The sequence below is a fragment of the Arachis ipaensis genome, chromosome B01 (genome assembly GCF_000816755.2).
Source record: "Arachis ipaensis cultivar K30076 chromosome B01, Araip1.1, whole genome shotgun sequence".
Taxonomy (NCBI): domain Eukaryota; kingdom Viridiplantae; phylum Streptophyta; class Magnoliopsida; order Fabales; family Fabaceae; genus Arachis; species Arachis ipaensis.
This window is the reverse complement of record NC_029785.2, coordinates 125,598,403-125,619,831: the sequence shown is the minus strand read 5'-3', so window position 1 is coordinate 125,619,831 and position 21,429 is coordinate 125,598,403. Positions and strand designations below refer to the sequence as shown.

General features: G+C 35.2%; 3 protein-coding genes across 3 annotated transcripts; 1 reads left to right on the top strand and 2 right to left on the bottom strand.

Moving 5' to 3' along the window:
• LOC107619720 (pentatricopeptide repeat-containing protein At5g66520) lies at window positions 552-2,959 on the bottom strand. Its single transcript, XM_016322019.2, has one exon. It carries the CDS (start codon window positions 2,713-2,715, stop codon window positions 820-822), a length of 1,896 nt encoding a protein of 631 aa, XP_016177505.1. The 5' UTR covers window positions 2,716-2,959; the 3' UTR covers window positions 552-819.
• LOC107619731 (PLASMODESMATA CALLOSE-BINDING PROTEIN 5) lies at window positions 7,885-9,021 on the top strand. Its single transcript, XM_016322026.2, has 3 exons — window positions 7,885-8,181; window positions 8,298-8,543; window positions 8,734-9,021. The coding sequence occupies exons 1-3, from the start codon at window positions 8,115-8,117 to the stop codon at window positions 8,766-8,768; spliced, it is 348 nt and encodes a 115-aa protein (XP_016177512.1). The 5' UTR covers window positions 7,885-8,114; the 3' UTR covers window positions 8,769-9,021.
• LOC107613254 (uncharacterized mitochondrial protein AtMg00810-like) lies at window positions 14,049-14,966 on the bottom strand. Its single transcript, XM_016315170.1, has 2 exons — window positions 14,743-14,966; window positions 14,049-14,643 (listed from the first exon to the last, which is right to left on the bottom strand). Exons 1-2 carry the CDS (start codon window positions 14,964-14,966, stop codon window positions 14,049-14,051), a joined length of 819 nt encoding a protein of 272 aa, XP_016170656.1.

Here is a 21,429-nt window from a genome sequence, read left to right as displayed (position 1 = left end):
GTGATATTATTAGAAGAGAAATATATCACTTAAATTTATTGTATAAGAAGTTGGTGTTAATTTTTATATAATAAAAATAGAAAATAGATGAGTGACTCGTTGACTAAAATAAAAATGAAACATTATATATAGGGCAACGTCACGAAAGTGGGACCAAAGAGTGTTTGGCAATTAAAAGAAGGCAGTGTTGCTATGCTAATGCCTAATGCAATGAACACTCAACACATCAGAGAGATTTGTAGTGATCTTATTCTTCCCAACTTATTAATAAATGAGACTAATAATTTTGTTTTCGGAGGAGGTGGCCCCTTATCCCTCAAAAATAATAATGAGGTTTGTCTCACCCAGATTCTCAAATCTCAACTACCATCGGCATTGTTTAATGCTGCATTTGTCAGAGCATAGGGCCGGGGAAAAGAACAATAACATGATCTCAGCGTTAACCTTGTGGTTCAAGCAACTATCCATAGGCAACAGAAAAAATATAAAATACAAGATTATGACATACAAATCCATTCATCTAAATCTAAATTGTTGTTACTAGCAGTAGATTTCCTCACTTCCAATAGCTTTATGTCTCAACTACAGAATTCTTTCAACTTTCAAGCTTCAACTAACTTCAAACTCGATTCAAGTTGTTGAAAGAAAAGTAGGAAAAAATTGGGGAAGAAATTTAAAAAATATGGACATTGCTATGTATGTTAGATATACTTCTCGCACCCTTAATTTCATTACTTTTCAATGTCTCTACTCTATAATATGAATACTTTCTTACTATGCTGGCTTTAGAAATTTGAATAGCAGAGCGGTACGGTGTTTCTACCAATAGTCCCTACAAGAGCATGAACCTCCATAAAAATGATGGAAACGATTTCTATCTCTTACAACTATTTTCCTTTGGTACACCTTGGAAATAAATTTAATACTCAAATGGCAATCCTCACAAACTCGCAGGTTCTTGAAAATCCGGATGGGACTCCCAGGAGGAGTGGTGAGTAGTCCATAAGCAATTGCTAACTTCTCACTATGAGTAGCTAATGCATTCTGTTTCTCTTGTTCATCAACATCTTGTACGGTTGAAGTTGTTAATGGCTCATATCCAGCACATTGAATTCTATCAAGTACTTCTTCCAACATTTCATATATCTCCAAGGATTTCGGATGAGATTTGTCTCCAGAAACAAATTCATAAACTGTATTATCAACTTCAACTGAGCTACTTCCTGGGACTCTCTGAATAGTTGAACATTTCATACTCCTCCTCAGCATCACAACCCTGTCCCATTTCTTTGCTTGGGAATATATGTTTGACAGGAGAAGATAATTTCCATCTATATGAGGCTCCAATTCAAGAAGATTTAACGTGGCTTCTTGCGCCAGGTCAACATTTTTATGAATTTTACAAGCTCCAAGAAAGGCCCTCCACACTATGGCATCTGGTGCAAATGGCATAGTCCTGATAAGTTCCCTAGCCTCTTCAAGGAGCCCTGCCCGGCCTAAAATATCGACCATGCATCCATAGTGCTCAATCTTTGGAGAAAATCCGTAAAGACAACTCATTGATTTGAAGCATACCCATCCCTTGTCAACCAATCCACTATGGCTGCATGCACTTAATAAACCTATAAAAGTAACATCATTTGGTTTGATTCCTTCAGTTATCATCTTGGAAAAACATGCTAGAGCCTGCTCCCCAAATCCATGATTTGCAAGTCCCATTATCATGACACTCCATGTAAAAACATCCTTATGGTCCAAGAGCTCAAACATCCTCAGTGCATTATCTATGTCCCCACACTTGGCATACATGTCCAAAAGACTAGTTCCCAGCTTCATGTCAATTCCAATTCCATTCCTTTCAATGTACTCATGAACCATCTTCCCCATTCCAAGGGCACCCAAGCTCGCACACGCAGATAAGACACTGAGCATGGTGACCCTATCAGGCACCACATTAGCTACTTGCATTTCATGAAATAGTTTCAATGCCTCATTAGATTGCTGTATATGTTCAACATCAGTATGAGACAACTTGTGTGCCGTCCCAACATCGCCTAGCGAGGCATAGCCATGGATCATTGTGTTCCAAGAAACCAAGTCCCTCTGAGGCATTCTGTTGAACAGTTGGTGTGCCATCTTAATTTCCCCAATTCTAACATACTCAACCAACAGCACATTATAGGAAACCAAGTCTGGTTCTTCCATGGAATCCAAAACCTTGCAAGCATAATCCAAATGACCACATTTTGCATACATTTCAATTAGCGCAGTTTGGACAAACAAATCAGGAGCAAAGCCAAGCTTGAGCACATGGGTATGTATCTTTGTGCCATTTTCCCAATCCAACAACCTCCCACATGCCTGAAAAACCAAGGAGAGGCTGAAGCTATCAACGGAAACATGATCATCATGATGAAGGAGCATTTGGAAGTAAAGGGTAACAGAATGTTGAGGGTTTTGAGCATAGAGGTAAGTGCGGATCATGGTGTTCCAGATGAAGGTGTCGCGAAGGGGAAATGAATCGAACAAAGCGCGAGCGTAGTGCAAATCAATGGGAGTAGGAAGCGAAACAAGTGTGCCTAAGAGCTTCGCTTGGAGGAACCGATTATGAGAGGAACATGTTTTGATGTAAAAGGCGTGAACTTGAAGCAACTGCTTCTGGGTTTTGGTGTCCTTAAGAAGGGACGCAATTCTCTGCTCTATGCCCTTTCGCATTCTAATTGCATTCACATTCACATTCACATTCAAACAGCAACCATATGACCAAATCACTTTAGTTAGGGCATTCTAATTTCATTTTTATTAATTGGGTGGGAACTGGGAACAACACCCGAAACCGATAGCCATTTTCATATTGAGGATCTAATGGGGTTCGCAGTTTCTGTGACTGTATACTTTGATTGGACAAGTATACATCTCTTGTGGATTATGAATCTACTGTTAATTTAAAAGGGTAGGCATGTTAAAATTACAAAGTAAAAAAATTATTAAAAATTCAAAATTTTAATGTATTTATTTTATATTTATTAAATAAAAATATTTAGAGTAAACATCATTTCTGGTTTCTAACCATTTGTCCGATAGACTTTTCAATTCCTAAAAAATTTAAACACCCAAATCGGTCCCTATCTACTTTGATATATGTACGTTTCCAATCACTGTCTACTTTGAGTAAATACCATTTTCGGTCCCTAACTAGGGACTGAAACGTACATATATCAAAGTAGATAGGACCGATTTGGATATTTAAATTTTTTAGGGAGTGGGACTCAAAATTTTTTATTAGTAGTAAATTGATCATGTATCTTATATGTGTCCTAAACTCAATTTTAAAACTGAGAAACACTTCAAAATATTTTTAAATTTTTAATGTATTTTAAATATAAGAGAATTTAAATGTTGTAATTATTTTTTATTTTAAAATTTTTGTTTAGTTGAGATTTTTATATTAGTTGTATTTTAAAATATTTTCTTTAATAATGATAGTTAAATTACCTCTATTAATACAATATGTAGTTAATTTTATCATTATTAGTTTTAATTTTTAAGTATTAATTAAGAGAAAGTTTAGAGATCAACACTTTTATTGAAATTTAGTCAGCATTTAACTATAAAAAAAAAAATAATTAATTCTACACCATTAAATATCATCTCATACTATTAAAAATATTAATAATAATTAATTAATGGTTAAACATCACAAATTTTATTAACCCCTAGTATTTCTATTAATTAATGTGTTTTTCGGGAGACTTTTAATTAATGTATATAAATGTATTTTGAGGTGAGAACCGTGAGATAGAGAAAAGTGTGGCAACAGGAAGGGTAGTGGTACCCTATTCCGTTTTATTTTATAATAATAATTCGTATAGAATTTGATTCTCTCCTATCTGTGCATAGTAAAAAATTAAATTATAATTTTCTCTCAAGGGTACACGCTGTGCTTCAATCTCCCTTAATAATTATTAAAATTTAATAAATAAAATAAAATTTTAAAATTTATATAACTATTATCAGAGTAGAAGTGGATTACCTAAACCCAACTTTATTCAGCGGAGTAAGAACCGAGTGGATTCTGGTGAATAGTGTTGCCATCTTTAGATAGAGAAAGGAAGAAATTTAAATTTCTATCTCTTTTGGAAAATTAAGATTCTACAAACTTTAACTGTTAAATCAAAATTTTACTTCAAACCTCATAATCGATTCATTTATTTAAAATTTTCAGAATTAAATAGCTATTTTAGTTACATAATCAACACATCCGTCGGTATGAGCTTTAATTTAAATTTATATTTTTTTAGTGACTATTTAAATTAATATTTATATACATATATAATACATGGGAAATAAGTTCCATAATGGTATTGGCACGCAGAAATAAAAGGGAATTTGAACGCATTCAAACTAGTTCTCAGGAGTAAGAATGTTAGAGATTTGTTCTTAGCCATCTTATAAGCACATCTACCAACCAATAGGAGCATATTTTTATGTGATCTTTACATGTGCATGGAAAACGAGTTCCCTAAATGGTAGTTTTAGTCTTCAAACATTATCGGTTTAAACCAAAAAGACAAAGTGCAAAGAAATGACACCACTTTTTCTGCGATGATTTGTCGATTCAAAAAGAAAGCCACACAACATGCATGTATCTTACAATAATAGTATAGTAAACTGATCACAGGAGTCAGAGCAGTAAACTGTTGCAAACACATTATTTGACTGTGCATGTAAGTAAGTACACATGGTTGAGTTCAGAGTTCAGTAGGTACATTTCAATCTAACTGTTTAGTAATGTCATGACTCATTTGGAATTTTGTTGATACGAAATATCATCATTCATATTTTAGTTTGAAGTAACTTATTTTCTGAAGCTGCTATGCATGTATGTCCATTCAAAGTTCAAACTCATCTCCACCCTCCAACTGCCTTTAATTTTTTCTTTATTGGACATACACCACAGCATGCAGCACAAGTCACAGCACTAACTACTTTTGTAGACAAATCCATCTGTAAAAAATAATGTAGCGCACTAACCTGTAGTAGTGCTAGTGCTTCATCAACTTTTATGCTTGTATTTTGTTATTTTTTGGTTTAGATTGGCATGTCCTTACGGCAAATTAAAATCTGCTTTTATTATTATCTAATTCAATGGCCAAAGGATGAAACTAAATATAATAGGATATATCTAATGCACGCCTTCCACATCTTTTGAGTCCAATATTATCAATCAATACTAATGAATTATCTCAATCAGTCAAACTGTGTTTCAAACTTCAAAAAGATAGAGAAAAGTAATGGACAAGAAGGGGTGGGGGGGCTTCTGCTTCATAAAAGAAGCATCCAACTAAAGCATTATTGGTTAAGTGCTGCTTGCATATCTGCATGCCATGCAAATCCAAACACTTAGAGACAAAGAAGTTGCATAGAGAGAGAGAGAGAGAAGAATGTTGGTATGTTTGTCTTTGTCACACATAATTGTTTGATCTCAAAGCATGATGATGGTGCCAAAGATTATTCCTCCTTCTAACCCTTGTCCTTATGCACTTACACTGCCCCCAATTCATCAACTTCCCCTTCTCCCAACAAAAGGAAAAAGCTATAAGAGGCATATTGATTAGGAAGAATAAAAATAAAAATAAAAAATCTAAAAGGGAAAGGAAAGTGAAGTATTCCCAACAAACAAAATAAGCCATCCAAAAAGAGTCTCACACACACCAAGCCCAAAGCTGAAGGAAAGTACTTTAGTACATGTTGGTAGAGCAGCACAGCACTGGACTTATTATTCCTCCAAACACAACCTTCCATGCACTAATTGCAACATTCTCTTTGGACTATTCTGGCAGCAATTTTCTGCTTTACCAATGTTTTTGCCTCTTTGTATCCCAAAAACAGGAGAGATAATATGTTTGTGGCATTTCCCCACAGCCATTAGGCACTATATGAAAATCGTTAGCTACCTAGATTGACAAATCAACATCTGCTTTTTGGACTTTGCACCTTATTTGCCGATTCTCCTTCCTTTACAATTTTATTGAGGGACTCAAATTTATTAAACCATGCTTCCATCACACTATATATAGACACGTAACTCACTTCATGCCTCCTTAGACTTCTGATATGATAATCATGCACTCCTCAATAGCTCTGCTGCAACAAAGGTTTAGAGAACTGCAGAGGGTGAAAGAAATGAGAGAGGAAAGAGAGCTGCTGAAAATGATGCTCAACTCTGATCATCAACCTTCTAAGCAATACTTCACTTCCAATTCAATTAATCATCCCTCTACCATCACGACTTGTTATTATGAACCAAGTACGAGGCTGTTTTTCCAGCCTGAACTTATTGCCATCCCTTCCTGCAGGTCACCATCATCGCCTTCTCCGTCGCCGCCGCTGCCGCCACCCCGTGTTTCTCTTTCTCTATGGCCAACATCATCGCAGGACGACAAGAAGAAGAAGACAAATGCAGGAGTACCCTTGATGATGACAGATTGTGCAAGTAAACACTGCCTCCATGCTTGTTCATGTGAAGATTGGGATTCTAACTCTGCTGATTCTGATGGTGTTGATACTACTCTCCGTCTTTAGTGTACACTGTACTATACTTGCATTGTATAACTATTAATGTAGTTTTTATTATATATATAACAACGAATCTGTGATGATGACTATATAACATTGCTACCAATCTACCATGATGAAACCACTCAATGGTTTTAGGGTTAAACTTTAAAATATGAAGTGAAGGTGGCCTACTCTAATTTATAGACATCTTGATGACTCTTGCAGAATATCTATGAAACTGCCCTGTTTCATTTTCTCGGGTTTCGTCTTTGTTGTATTAGGCTATTAGCATGAGCTCGTTAATTTGAACTAGGGATGGAATAATAATGTATGTGTATATGTTCTTCAATCAGTGTAAGCAATTAGGCCTAAATGCGATGTTATTGTTGGAAAGTACCAAAGTGGCAATCTTTGATCATGGGCATGGCCCGTATGGGAAATATCAAATATGTATCAAGAAAATGACATATGAGTAGATGAATATATATTATAAATATAATATATACATGAAGGAATAGATCCCTTTGGACGAGTAAATGATTGCCATGCAACAACGGTTTACCAAAATAATAGAACAAGTAATGAAGATGAATTCAAAGCTCAATGAATCTAAATTGTCTTTTTCTGTATGTTTTTGTGTGATAGAATACACAAAAACTCCAAACAGTACCTCATTTCTTTCTTACAACATTATTACTTCTTGCATACTGAGATGAGGTACTGTTTTTAGTGAGGGTCCAGTCAATTGATCCAATCTACACTCATTACGCCTAGATTTAAGAACTAGGGGGAAAAAGAAAAGAAAAGAAAAAAGGTGAAAAAGTAAAATTCAAAACCAAAAAGAGCAATGGCTCTCAAAAATAGGTACTAAATGGCTAAGGAAAGAAATCTGAAATGGTTTATTATGCTTTTGAAATTTTCACTTTATATATTGTGCCCCCAATAGGATAAGCCTTTAGAGCTTAATCTTGTATGATAAGGACTATTTGTTCTTTATTTCTTATACACAATTAAAAGTTGAATCACTTCTTTATTTGAAGCTCCTGTAGGGATTCTGACTTCTGCTTTGATCTATAGTCTTACATATATATAGCTTGCTTGGGAAGTTGGTAATCTAGATTTCTCATTACAAAAGAAGAATATATATATGTGTACAATACAATGGACCAACTGCTAGAGAGGTCATCTTAATTTACAAATTCTGGCATATGCAATTATGCACTCTTGTGAGACAAGTAACTGATAGATAACTAAGGAAGTTGTTATTAGACAAATATTTGGGATTTCCATATCTAACAGTTGGGTATAAGAAAAGGAAAGAACTTATATCATGGTGATACAGAAAAAAAGTTATTGTAACACCAAAGCAACGCAAGTAGGACCATATCATGGTGTCTCAACCTTTGGGAAAAGAAAGTGTCTATTATGTCCTTGTAGCTTTATCCTATTCAAAGAGAAATTTTATATATAGAGCTTCACTTATAAGAATATTTCTCGCTATGTTATTGTATGAATCATAGTTCCAGGTTATTATTATATCACCCCCAAGAAATATGATTTGTCCAATTCTCAAACTTTTGATAGCTCTGCTCCTTTTGAACCTATGTTTTCAAGCATCTGGTAACGGAATCAGCATTATTATCTCTGTTTGTTTTACACTTATAATTTATCAAAGACTCATGTAAATGTACTTAGTAATTTTTCATCTAATTCTGAGTTTATTGGAAAATACTTAGGACAATATATGGAGTGGTGCATAGCTGATGAGCAGACCCCAGATGAAGATCTTGAGAGGGCCATGGAGTGGGCTTGTGGAAATGGAGCAGATTGCAGCAAGATACAATTGAACTATCCCTGTTATCTACCAAACACTCTGAAGGACCATGCCTCTTATTCCTTCAATAGTTACTATCAGAGGTTCAAGAACAAAGGAGGCTCTTGCTATTTCAATTCTGCTGCAATCACTACTGACCTTGACCCAAGTAATTATCAACATTTCTAAAGAATAATATCCATGAGTTTGATGTGGTATACCAAATGGGGCACAAGCACAACACAAATCCCTTGAATTTAATAACTTATAACAAGACATACAGTATCAATTGATATTGTTTAGTCTAATTTGTGATATTGCAATTGAAAAATATATCTGATGTTTTGGTTCAATGACAGGTCATGGCTCGTGCAAATTTGAGTTTATCCCATGAGTGGAACTTGAAACAACATATTCTCTTATTTTGAGGTTAAGCTTTGGAAGGAGTAACCAAGTCAGTGCTGCTTTTGTCTCTGTCTGCGCCTCTCAAATTCATGTTGCTCCCTCTGTTGCACAACAACAAATACTTTCAAACCGTATGTGAAGGAAGAAGATCAATGCTATTTGTAATTATATATATCAGTGAAAAATTATAAGTTTTTTTATTCAAATAAATAAATAAATAAAATTCAATAATTCCAGACATACGTGAATTTCGAGAAAGTTTGGTATATCTACACATGCAACATGCACTATTTCGTATGAGGATGCTGCGTTACACAATTAACCATCATTTTGCTTAAAAATCATGCGAAATAAAATCTTCGAAACGGTGCTCATTTCGCATAAGTTAATAAGGTTAGTGTGAGCATTTATTTATTTATTTATTTTTGAAAAAATGAAACATGGCAAAATGTGGCAAGGATTTGCAAAGTAGAGTCCACTTGTGTTGCATGGAACAAGTCTGATACGGAATACCCATAGGCCATAGTTAGATGGAATACAATATGTTTTAACTTTTAATACAGAACCGAATAATAAGTGGTGTTCTGATAAGCAGATTAATTGTGAATGGAGGTTGATTTAGTTAGCTTATATTATAGTTGATTTCTTAAATTTTTTCATTGTAAATTGGTATGTGCGAATTAATATGCAATATATAATATATAACCTAATTGGTGAAATCATGTAACTATGGTCATTGTCACATAAAGTTATGATTTCCAACAAAGTACTCTTCTCAAGTAAAGCACATCAACTTGATCACAGATATTATGGGTGTTCACGGGTCAGGTGAGGTCGGATTTAAGTAGACTCAGACCCAATTTTAAAAAGGTAACATGCTTATTATGATCCGACCCGAAAAGAAATTAGGTTAAATCGAATCGACCCGATAAAATATTAGTATATATAAATTTGTAAATTTTATATATTAAAATACAAAAAGCAATTTCGGGCCGGGTCGGGCCACCCAAAACAAAATCCGAACCCGACCCAAAATAACACCGGGTAAAAAATAATGAAAATCCAAATCCGATAAAATACATCTCGGATCCAGGTAAGATTTTGGACCGGGACGGATTTTGAATACCCCTAAAACACACAGAGTTCTAGGATTAGAAAATTTCTCTTCGAGAAACATGGGAGAAAGAGGAAAAATTGTTGTATTAATGAAGTTGAAGAATGGTTCCGCTAGAAAAGCGACTAGGGGAATAGCCAACTAGTTAAAAAATAGGAGGACTTTTATAAAAAAAGAAAAAATAACTCTCCACTATTTTAATTTTTTGATTCTCAAAACTAAAAATACAAAGAATCGGCTTGAGTTGGCTTAGGTTGTAGTTGACTCTCTAGAAGTATCATTTGACTAAAGGGGAACAATTTTTTAAGAATGATGTATGTTTAAAACATTATACTTTTGACTAAAGGGACACAATTCTTTAAAAATTGTGTATGTTTGAAATATTGTACCTATTGACAATAGAAGAGTCACATATGTATGTGACAAATTTAATTGCTGTGTAATGTATATAAATATAACTTTGTCTACTATTTAAAATATACTAATTAAGGGTGTATTTTAACTATTGAGAGATTTTCTTGTTCAAGAGAGGTGAAAATATCTTATTATTGCTAATTAAAAATTCATAGGTTTCATTGTATTCTGGGAGAATATTGTCATCAACCTATAACAACTAAGTATGGGAACAAATATTTCTCCAAAGAAAACGATCTAATTGTGCTTTGGAAACAAAACAAAATTAAAGTTTTGTTGTAACGTTTCGAAATTTTTTTGAAACATTTTACATTTGATTCCTTTTATTACTATCCAACCCTCCAATTTTATCAAAATTTCGTGGTGGCTACGCATGGAGGATCGTCGCCGTCTGAGGGGAGCCCGAGGAGAGAGAAGAGAACGCACGGAAGAGAGAGGCGTGATGAACAGAGGAGGGAAGTTTTGTCGCTGTCATTGTTAGAGCCCTAGCCTCCGTCATCGAACTACTGTGCCGCTGAGGAGACTGAAGAGAGAGAGAGAGATAAGAACTTCGCGAAAGGGAAAGGAGAACGCGATAGAGCTCGTCGCTGGGAAGAGGGTACCGGTGGTGCATGCTGTCGCTGCTGCTGCCGTTGTTGGGGAAGGAGGTCACCGTCGAGCTGCGCTCCACCGTCAGAGCCGTTCTTTGTTGGCGCCACTGCTAACAGTTGCCTCTGCTTCCTATTTAAGCATCATACTGGAGCTTCTGTCGCCGTCACTGTTGCGGTTTCTGGAAAAATGCAGCCGAAGTGCCTCTATTCTGGTCTAAGTCATTTCCTTTAACTTGCCTCGTGCTCTGCTACTATTCCATTTATGCTACCTTGTTTCTGTGCTGTTCTATTTCAGCCGTCATAGCTGTGATCATCACAATGATGTTGTTACGGGATTAGTCGAGGTTTTTGCCACTGCCTTGGTCTAAGTTCTGTGTTCTTTCGATCCATTCTATTCCAACCATCCTCACCCTTTAATTTCGCATTCCGAGTTTGGTTTTTTCGGTCTTTCAGAATCAAGTTATGAACATGCTTTACATTTATAATTATTTGGCTTTGCATCTATAATTATTTTGATACATGGAACTTTAAACTTATAATTATACTTACAAAGATTGTTATAAAAGGGTTTTAAATTAGATTGAATAATCAATTTATTATAACTAAATATTTATCCTCGTTAAGCTCATTTTAATATGCACATGAGACTATATGTAATTGATAGATAAAAAGATCTTTTTGCATGAGATACCCAAACATAAAATTACTTTTACTTTTTCATAAGATCTTTTAAAAAAAGATAACTCGAAAAAAGATATTTTTTTAGAAGCTCACCCAAACAAGCTCTATATGCATGTTTGATGAAGCTTTAAATTATTTTAAAACATTTGATTTTACTCGAATATGTATTTTTTCAAGCATTGAAGTATTTGTTAGTATTTACTTATTTTAAAATTGTGAAATATATTTGAAATGCCTTAAGATTGAGAAAATATGATTGAAAAAGATTTGGATGAGAAAGTATTATTTGATTTGATTTGATACCTTATATGTTTGAAAGACCGAAGAATTTGTTATATTTAAAAATTATATGTTTTGAATTGGTTTGAGAGGCTCGTATTAGAAAACCATAGTTAACAGTTGTTATGACGTTAACCTAGATGCATTTGACTCAGATCTCAACTAGCAGGGGCGTTGCTAGCCCAACGTATAGACCACACGTTGGATCTGTTATTCCGTACAGATATACGAGAGGAAATGGCTACCCATAGAGGTGGAGTCGCCCAAATGTGGACTTTTGATTTGATTTCTGTATGAGAACTCCCTTATTGATTCACTTATTCATATAAATTATTATTTTCTAACTAAAATTATTTTTATAATAATGTTTATATGGTCTCATGTGAATTATAGATGTACTATCTAGTCACTGGGTTGCAAAACTCACTCCGTTTTTCTAAAAATATTTTTCAGGAATAAATATTTGATTATGTGAGAGCTGACTATTTTTCTGAGCCCCAACCTGTGATTGCCATGCTAATTTAACTTCCTGTGTTAGTGATTCCTCACTTCTTTCTATCTTTTGAGACGAGGTTTGTTACACATACCATATACTGCTTCTGATGACTTCTTTTAAGATATTCTTTACCTATTAAAAAGGGTCTTAAAGAATGATTAGAGAAGTACAGTTCATATGTAGCGATTTACTTCAAGCTTCTGTTAAAGATTTAAAATTTTGAATGATCAAATATATTACTATGCTTACTGCTTACATGCACATTGTTGCAGCAAAATATTATCCCAATATTTGCCACAACTAGTTCAAAGAGAATCCTGCTTTGATTTATTACGAGCCTGATTTCTCACCTCCATACCGTGGTATGAGCTTTGTTCCATGCAACAAAAACAGCATTGGTGTATGTTGTGTAGTTACGTAGCTTCCCTGATTTGTGTATATATGGAATTATTAAATTTTATTTATTTAAAAAAATCAAATTTATATGTAGCTTACTAGCCTCGTCATCTAAAATTTTATAGATTTTCACGACTGAGTGAAAGGAAAAAGCCTACTGTTATCTGTGCACCAACATTTTGTGTGTGTCCTGATTAATTTTACAACTGACTTCAGTTTGGGCTCCTTTATTTTGTAGGGTAGGGCTAAAAGGGAGGCCTAGTAGTAGCCTAGTGGGGCTTACTTTCACTAACAAAATATTCTCTAAAATTTCATGAACTCATCTATCTATCTATTCTTGTAGATACATAAGTATGCACCACATTACTTTTGAAATATTTCTTTCCTTCTACTAATGTCATGTCAACAATATTGCTTACTTGGCACAACTTTAGAATTAACCACTCAATTCTTGTCAAATCAACTACTATTTTCAAATCAGCAAAAAAAAAAAAAATAAATAAAATAAATAAAATGTACAAATAAAAGACTAAAAAATAGAATCCAATAAATTTGTAACCTCCAAATACATTGAATTCATATTCCTATATTTATTATATCTTACCGTTATAAACAATACAATAAATTTAAAACAGCAACAATGAATTTATAAATTAAAAGTTTAAAAAATGAAAATTATATTTTATTATTATAATTATGTTTATTATAATCATTTTAATTTTTGCCAATGAGTTATACCTCAAATAGCATAGTCTCCCATATTGGTCGCGAGTTCGAGTCTCTGTATCTTTGGTAAAAAAAAATAATCATTTTAATTTTTAGAAGTAACACTAGGTACAAAGAACTATTATTGTAGTTTTTACTTATTATTAAAAACAAATTCTATTTTATTTTACCATTATAAATTTTGAAAAGAATATTTGAAAACTAAAAAAAAAAAACAAATTTATTAAAAGAGTATCAAAATAAAACAAAAAAATATATGATATTAGACATACATTTTCATATTAGATACATTTGTAGTATAAAGGTATCATAAGCTTGTGAAGCAACTGCAAGTGTGAGTAAAATCAGAGAGAAGAAGAGCAAGAAAAAACTGTGATTGTTGTATATTTGATTAATGAATCTGATACACAGGAGTTGGTTTATATACAGGGAAGTGCAGGGGAATGTGGTTAGCTGGCTAACAGAATTTACAACTCAACATAACAGAAAGCAACAGAAGGAGAAAGGGAAACGTGTTGCATAACAAACTTCACCAACTTGCTGATTGAAGTTCTAACTGAAGCTCCTGAACTTTCACGTGTCTTCATCACCATTCCTTGTGTCATGCCCCCTCAAACTCAGAGGTGCAGAATTTGGCAAATTCTGCACGTTGAGTTTGTTCCTGAGATCAAGGAAGGCTGAGGAGGGAAGGGCTTTTGTGAGGGTATCTGCGATTTGGACTGTGCTGGGAACATGGCTCACCTGCACTGTTTTGCTTGTAACATGATCCCTGACAAAATGCAGATCGATTTCGAAGTGCTTTGCCTTTGAGTGCAAGATGGGATTCGCTGCTAGAAGGACATCACTCTGGTTGTCGCAATAGGCCATAGGGGCTTCATGAACAGGCCATTTCAACTCTCCTAGTAGACTTTTGATCCAAACCAGCTCTGCTACTAGATCAGCCAAAGCTCTGTACTCTGCCTCTGTACTTGATCTGGCTACTACTCCTTGTTTCTTTGATTGCCAGGAGACCAGGTTTCTTCCCATATACACACAGAAGCCTCTAATTGATTTTCTGTCACTGGGGTCACCAGCCCAGTCTGAGTCACAGTAGGCTGTTAGCTTCATGGAGGGATCTTTGTGAAGTTTGAGACCAAAAGTTGCAGATCCACTTACATAACGCAGTATCCTTTTCACCAATTTTCAGTGTGATTCCAGTGGAGTTTGCATGAACTGGGCTAGCTTGTTTACACTGAATGCAAGGTCAGGCCTTGTTATTGTCAAGTACTGTAGGCTTCCTACCACTGATCGATATAGGTGAGGATTTTCAAATTCTGGTCCTCCAGTGGCTTGAATTTTCAAGGATGATGGGAGTGGTGTTGAACATGACTTGCAGCCACTCATGCCTGCTTTTGCAAGGAGATCTTTTACATACTTGCTTTGAGTCATTAGTAGTCCTCCATCACTAGTCCTGATCACCTGAATTCCCAGGAAATAATGGAGCTTTCCCATGTCCTTGAGAGCAAAGGCTGAGTTTAGCCTTTGAGTAACAGCTGTGATTGCCTCATTCGAACTCCCGATTACAATGATGTCATCAACATAGATTAGCACATAGGTAATTGAGGAGTTTGTTTGTTGGACGAACACTGAGACATCAGATTTGGTTGGAGAGAAGCCAAATTTCTGAAGGGCTGAGGAGAGTTTGTGGTACATAGAGTACTTTAGTGAGCTTGCACACCAAGTTGCTATCGCTTGAGACATAACCTGGTGGCTGTCTCATATAAACGTCCTCTGTGAGTTCACCATGTAAGAATGCATTGTTAACATCCACTTGCCTTATTGACCAGCCTCTTGCCAAAGCAATGGAGAGTATTATTCGAATGGATGTCGGCTTGACTACCGGACTATATGTCTCAGTGAAGTCACAGCCTGGTCTCTGGGCGAATCCCTGAGCCACAAGTCTTGCTTTGTATTTCTGTAAGCTCCCATCTGCGTTATATTTGACTCTATAGACCCACTTGCTGCCTATGGCTTTCCTACCAATTGGTAGTGATACCAGTTCCCAGGTGTTGTTCCTTTGCAAAGCCTCAAACTCTGCATCCATTGCTTCTTTCCACTTTGGATCATTCAGTGCCTGTTGTACACTCTTGGGCTCCAAACTTGCATGAAAGACCTTTGGTTTTAGTGAACCAGTTTTACTTCTTGTTATGATAGGGTGAGAGTTTGTGACTGTATCACAGGGTTCAAGAGAGGTTGAGGTTGAATCCCAGGAAAGCACAGTTTCAAAGTCTGATATAGGGACAGGGACAGGTGTGTCAGATGGAGCTGTGTGAAGGCTAGAGGTGGTGGTAGGTTGGCAAGGATTTTGACTAGAAATTGGAAAGGGAACATTGAAGTTGGAGGGAATAGTAGGAGAGGTGTTTTGTTGGTGCTAACTAGCAGGGCTACTTCGGGGTGGAGATGTGTTGTTGGAAGGTGTTGTAGGAGGTTTGGGTATGACTTGTAGTGGTGGTAGGCTAGGATAGAGTGATTGTTCTTGAGGCTGCTGTATTGCTTTGCTAAATTCTGAATGAGGGTCCTTGAAAGGGAAGTTGGTTTCATCAAATACTACATTTCTGGTAATGACTGTCTTGCCGGAGTTTGTGAGACACTTGTAGCCTTTGTGTCTAGTACTGTATCCAAGGAACACACAAGTTGAGGACTTGAACTGGAGCTTGTTCTTGTTATAGGGCCTGAGATGTGGAAAGCACTTACAGCCAAACACTTTTAGGCTATCATATTGTGGTTTCTTGTTGAGCAATCTCTCAGTGGGTGACACACCATTCAACACTGGTGTAGGCAAGATATTTATGATTTGTGCGGCTGTTGTGAAGGCATCCCCCCAAAACTTGATGGGCACTGATGATGCAGCAAGCAATGTGAGTCCCATTTCCACGACATGTCTATGCTTTCTCTCAGCCGTGCCGTTTTGTTGATGAACATGTGGACAGGAAAATCGATGAATGATGCCTTGTTCTTGTAGTAACTTCGAGAGACTGGTGTATTCTGCTGCATTGTCACTTTGAAATATTTTCAATTTAGCATTTAGTTGCAATTCAGCCATGTGTTGGAAATGTAAAAATATAGATTTTAACTGAGCTCTACTTCTAATAAGATAAATCCAGGTAAATCTAGAGTAAGCATCAATAAAATTGACAAAGTAGTTATTGCCATTTGAATCAGGAAATGGAGCAGGACCCCAAATGTCAGAGTACACTAGTTCTAATGGCTTATTGTAAACAGATTCAGAATTAGGAAAAGGTAAGACATGGGACTTTCCAATGCAACAGGAGCTACAATGAGACTTATTAGGTGAAAAAGAAAGATTACAAAACTTTAGGACTTTGGAAACAATAGCAGCTGAGGCATGTCCAAGTCTGGCATGCCAGAGCATGTACTGGTTTGTGTCTGTATTGAGTGAGCTGGTGAGTGCAGAGGGTGAGTGTTCAGGACGAAAATTGAGAAGCCAGTACATGCCTCTTGCAACATCCCCTTGCAGGATTACTTCTTTAGTATCCTGAGATTTGACATAACAACCATAAGAGTGAAATTCAAAGAATACATCATTATCACAACAAAATTGATAAACACTGAGTAGATTCTTTGTAATATCTGGTACTAGTAACAATTTTTGCATTATTAGTTTCTTTGAGCTCAAGTTAGTTTTGAAATATGCTTTTCCAACACATTGAATGGCCAAACCTGTACCGTTCCCAACTACAACTTGATCTGGCCCCTCATAGCTTTGTTTCTCTGCCACATTCTCTGGATCAGCAGTTAGATGGTGAGTAGCCCCAGAGTCTGGATACCAAACTGCATCTTGAATTGTTGCAGGGTTTGCTAGAACACTGCTCATGTTTGCTAGAACACTACTCATGTTTGCTTCTGGTTGCTCATTCTTCTGTTGCCTGTTGTCATACCTTTCTCTGCGCTGAGGCTGAGAGTAGTTGATTTGCGCATCATCATCTTCATACCTATACCAGCAGGTTCTTGCAGTGTGGCCAAGCTTGTTACACAATTGACATTGGGGCCTGGCTTGCTCATGAATCCTTTCTTGACCTTGTGGTGATCTTTCATAGCCTTGGTATCTATCTGAGTAATTTTGATTTCTGGACCTGTCTGAGTGTGACTGCCGTCCTCCCCTGAAGCTTTGGGATCTGCCTCTACCTCTAAAATTGCTTCTTGATCCACCTCTTTGAATGAAATTTGCCTGATAGCTTTCTTCAGGATACTGACTTGAGTAACTTGATTGAGCCATGTTCACTTATACCAGGTGATCTAATTCAGGCTTTCTAAACCTCTCTAGCATGCTTTCATGTGCCAAAAGAACTGCTTCTAGCTCTCCAACTGTGATTCCTTGAGATCTTGTAAGAATTGAGGTGAGGACTGGTGCATACTCTTCAGTGAGACCGTGAAGAATTGCATTTATATGCTCACTTTCACTTACTTTTTCTCCTACCGAGATTAGTGCATCAATTGTGCTCTTGATTGTTAGCACATAGTCACTCACTGATGCACCAATTTTTGTGCTGCTTAGCTTGTTTCTCAACTGAATTACTTTTGCTTTGACCTGCGATGCAAAGTGACTCTCCAGCGTATTCCAGATCTGATAGGTGAAGACACAGCCAACCATTCGAGTTGTGTATGATTTTGTCATTGAAGCCAGCAACCACGATTTCAGCAATGAATCTTGCTTCTTCCATCTTTGAAATTCTGGATTGGCTTCTCCAGTTTCGAGAAACTTCAGTGGAAGGTTTGCTCCTGTGATATGATCGAGTAAATCATTTACTTCTATTGTGGCTTCTACCTGATCTTTTCATTGGAGAAAGTTATTATTATCAAGCTTCATGTATATCGGATTTGCTGTGAAACTAGGTACACTCGCCGTTGGAGCTGAGTGTGAATCAGTGAAGGGATTCTATGGCACAGCCATAGTTTGTGAAGGAGCCAAGCTCTGATACCATGAAAGGTATCATAAGCTTGTGAAGCAACTGCAAGTGTGAGTAAAATCAGAGAGAAGAAGAGCAAGGGAAAACTGTGATTGTTGTATATTTGATTAATGAATCTGATACACAGGGGTCGGTTTATATACAGGAAAGTGCAGGAGAATGTGGTTAGCTGGCTAACAGAATTTACAGCTTAGCATAACAAAAAGCAACAGAAGGAGAAAGGGAAACGTGCTGCATAACAAACTTCACCAACTTGCTGATTGAAGTTCTAACTGAAGCTCCTGAACTTTCACGTGTCTTCATCACCATTCCTTGTGTCAGTATATAAGATGCATCATGTATGCATGTTTACCTCAAAATACTAATTAATTATTTTCTTCTTTTTACTAAAAATGTTTTAACTTTTAGCCTTTGTTGCGTATATTTGTACATATAAGATGCATCATGCATGGATACAAATCTAAATATATAATTATTACAATAATTATGTTGACCGCAACTCTATAAGTTTAGGCCATTGACTACGTTAATTGCATTGCCAACTTTAGAATAATTATTATTTGGCACAATTTTAGAATCAACCACTCAATTCTTGCCAAATCAACTATTATTTTTAAATCAGTAAAAAAATAAAATATACAAATAAAAAACTAAAAAATAGAATCCAATAAATTTGTAACCTCCAAATACATTGAATTCATATTCCTATATTTATTATATCTTACCGTTATAAACAATACAATAAATTTATAACCGTAACAATTAATTTATTAATTTTTATAAATAACTCACCAAAAGTAATAAACATCCATGTTATAAATGTCATAATAATATTATTAATCATAATAAATTTTACATTATAAGTATTTAAATTCTATACCATTTAAACTACATATATAAGTCTCTTATCACTATTCCTTCACATAACATCAAATTTAGCACAAAAAATTTATTTTCGAACTGCATATCTCAAACTTACTCAATAGAGCATCATTCTTTCAGAGCAGAACGATTAGATCTAATGGCCATGCAATGAGAATCTGATGATCAGGTATGACAAAAAAAAAAATCACAACATGCATCATACATTCATACTTCCTCAAATATCATATACCCAATGATAACATAAATTGAATATTGGAATAGGAAAAGATCTTCACAATTTTAGCAACTATAAACGAAATTGATGACAAATTAGGATGAAAATATGTTAAATGTAAAAAGTGTCACAAGAAAGCATATATAAAAAAAGAAACAATTATATTTGTGGCACATGTAATCAAACACCACAGTATCCAACAATAAGGTAACTCTATATACTTTTCATAATCTCATCTATCAAATTATTAGTTGTTAGCCCAATACTTATTTTAGATTCAGAATTCAATTAAAGCTTTTAGATCAAAGTGTTACAACAACTTTTATACTATTTGATGGCGACGCAAAAAACTTATTGGACACAACTGCTTTAAATCTAATGACATTTCAGAAAATAATGACATTGAAGCACCACACCATCAAGAGATTAAGGAGAAAGAAAACCATACAAATTCAAGACACATCTTCGGAAGAAGAACATACATACAAAGATGGAACCAAATAACATAATAGAAAGTGTATCAAATTCAACAATTCATAGAGAACATATCTTCACAAGAACCTACGACAAAAAGAAGAAAGCACAAACTCTAACAACCAACAAAAAAAAAAGGAGGACGAGCGCCACATAAGATGACTAAGTCCATCAACTAAAACAAATACAAAAATCAAACCACCAAATAAAAATGTTTAAAAATGTTTACAACTCTCATCCAAATCTTTTGTACTACAAATTATTTAAAATAAAATACCTTCTAAATTTAACTTTAATTTACACATATTTAATTTATTTCTACAAAACATAACAATTTTTAATATTTATTATATACTATCATTAATTTACCGTCCCGCGCATCGCACGGGTCTCATTCTAGTTATTTAAAATGTAGTTACTCATGTCTAACGAAAAATTCTTAAATGAAAGTCAGATCCGGTAAATTACTTCTTGACCGAAATACCATGCAAAACCACAAAAATTAGAAAACTCTCTAGAATGTCATGATCTAAAATCTAAATACCAAGAAAAGGCAACAGATTTGTGTTGCCTGACGACCCAAAATTAAAATTGTTGTTGATATAACATCCAAGGTTGTATTGTATCCATCAGTATCTTGCGTATGGGTGTAGAGTTGGCATTCATTTTTCTAATTTTATTATTTTATTTTTTTTATTTTTTACGGTGTCTCTGTCTCTGATGGAGTCTTCTAGTATGATGCAAGTGGCGTTATGGTCTTATGGACCATCATGCTCCTTGAATCCTTAGCCATCATATAGATTGATAGATTCATAGATACAGCAAAATCCCAATTCCGATGCACCTTACTTCCCTAATCTCCTAAAAAACACCAACTAAACAATTTATTGTGTTATGGAAAGCTTAAGTAAAGTATTGCTGAAATAGTTATTACAGCATAATTAAATATGTGTTAATCCTAAGATACTATTAATAGTGATGGCGTGATAGGCTAAAACCTGAAACTGAAAGCACCAAGTGTGAAGTCTTGAAATGGCAAAGACATAAAGTGTTGCGCTTAGTGGAATGTAGTAGTTGATATATAGTAGGGTCGTCAGGCAAATGATTTATCTAATTATCTTCCTTTTGTTTTATATTACTTTAGCACGCCTTGCAATCGATTGTTATGTGACACTCCTAAGTTATGACATCGATATTCTGGTTCTGATAATATACAAAATTTGGCAACAATCATTACAGAATGAAACCAATGTGAACACAAATTCACATCACAAAAGCAACATACGTGGCCCTCCACAGTATCACAATGATATTCCATGATTCGATTTTCTTGTTTCCACACCAGGCAATAGAAGAATTAATCTCCCTTGTCATTCTGCAGTAGAAAAATTAAATTATGTTGAGATCTCCACAA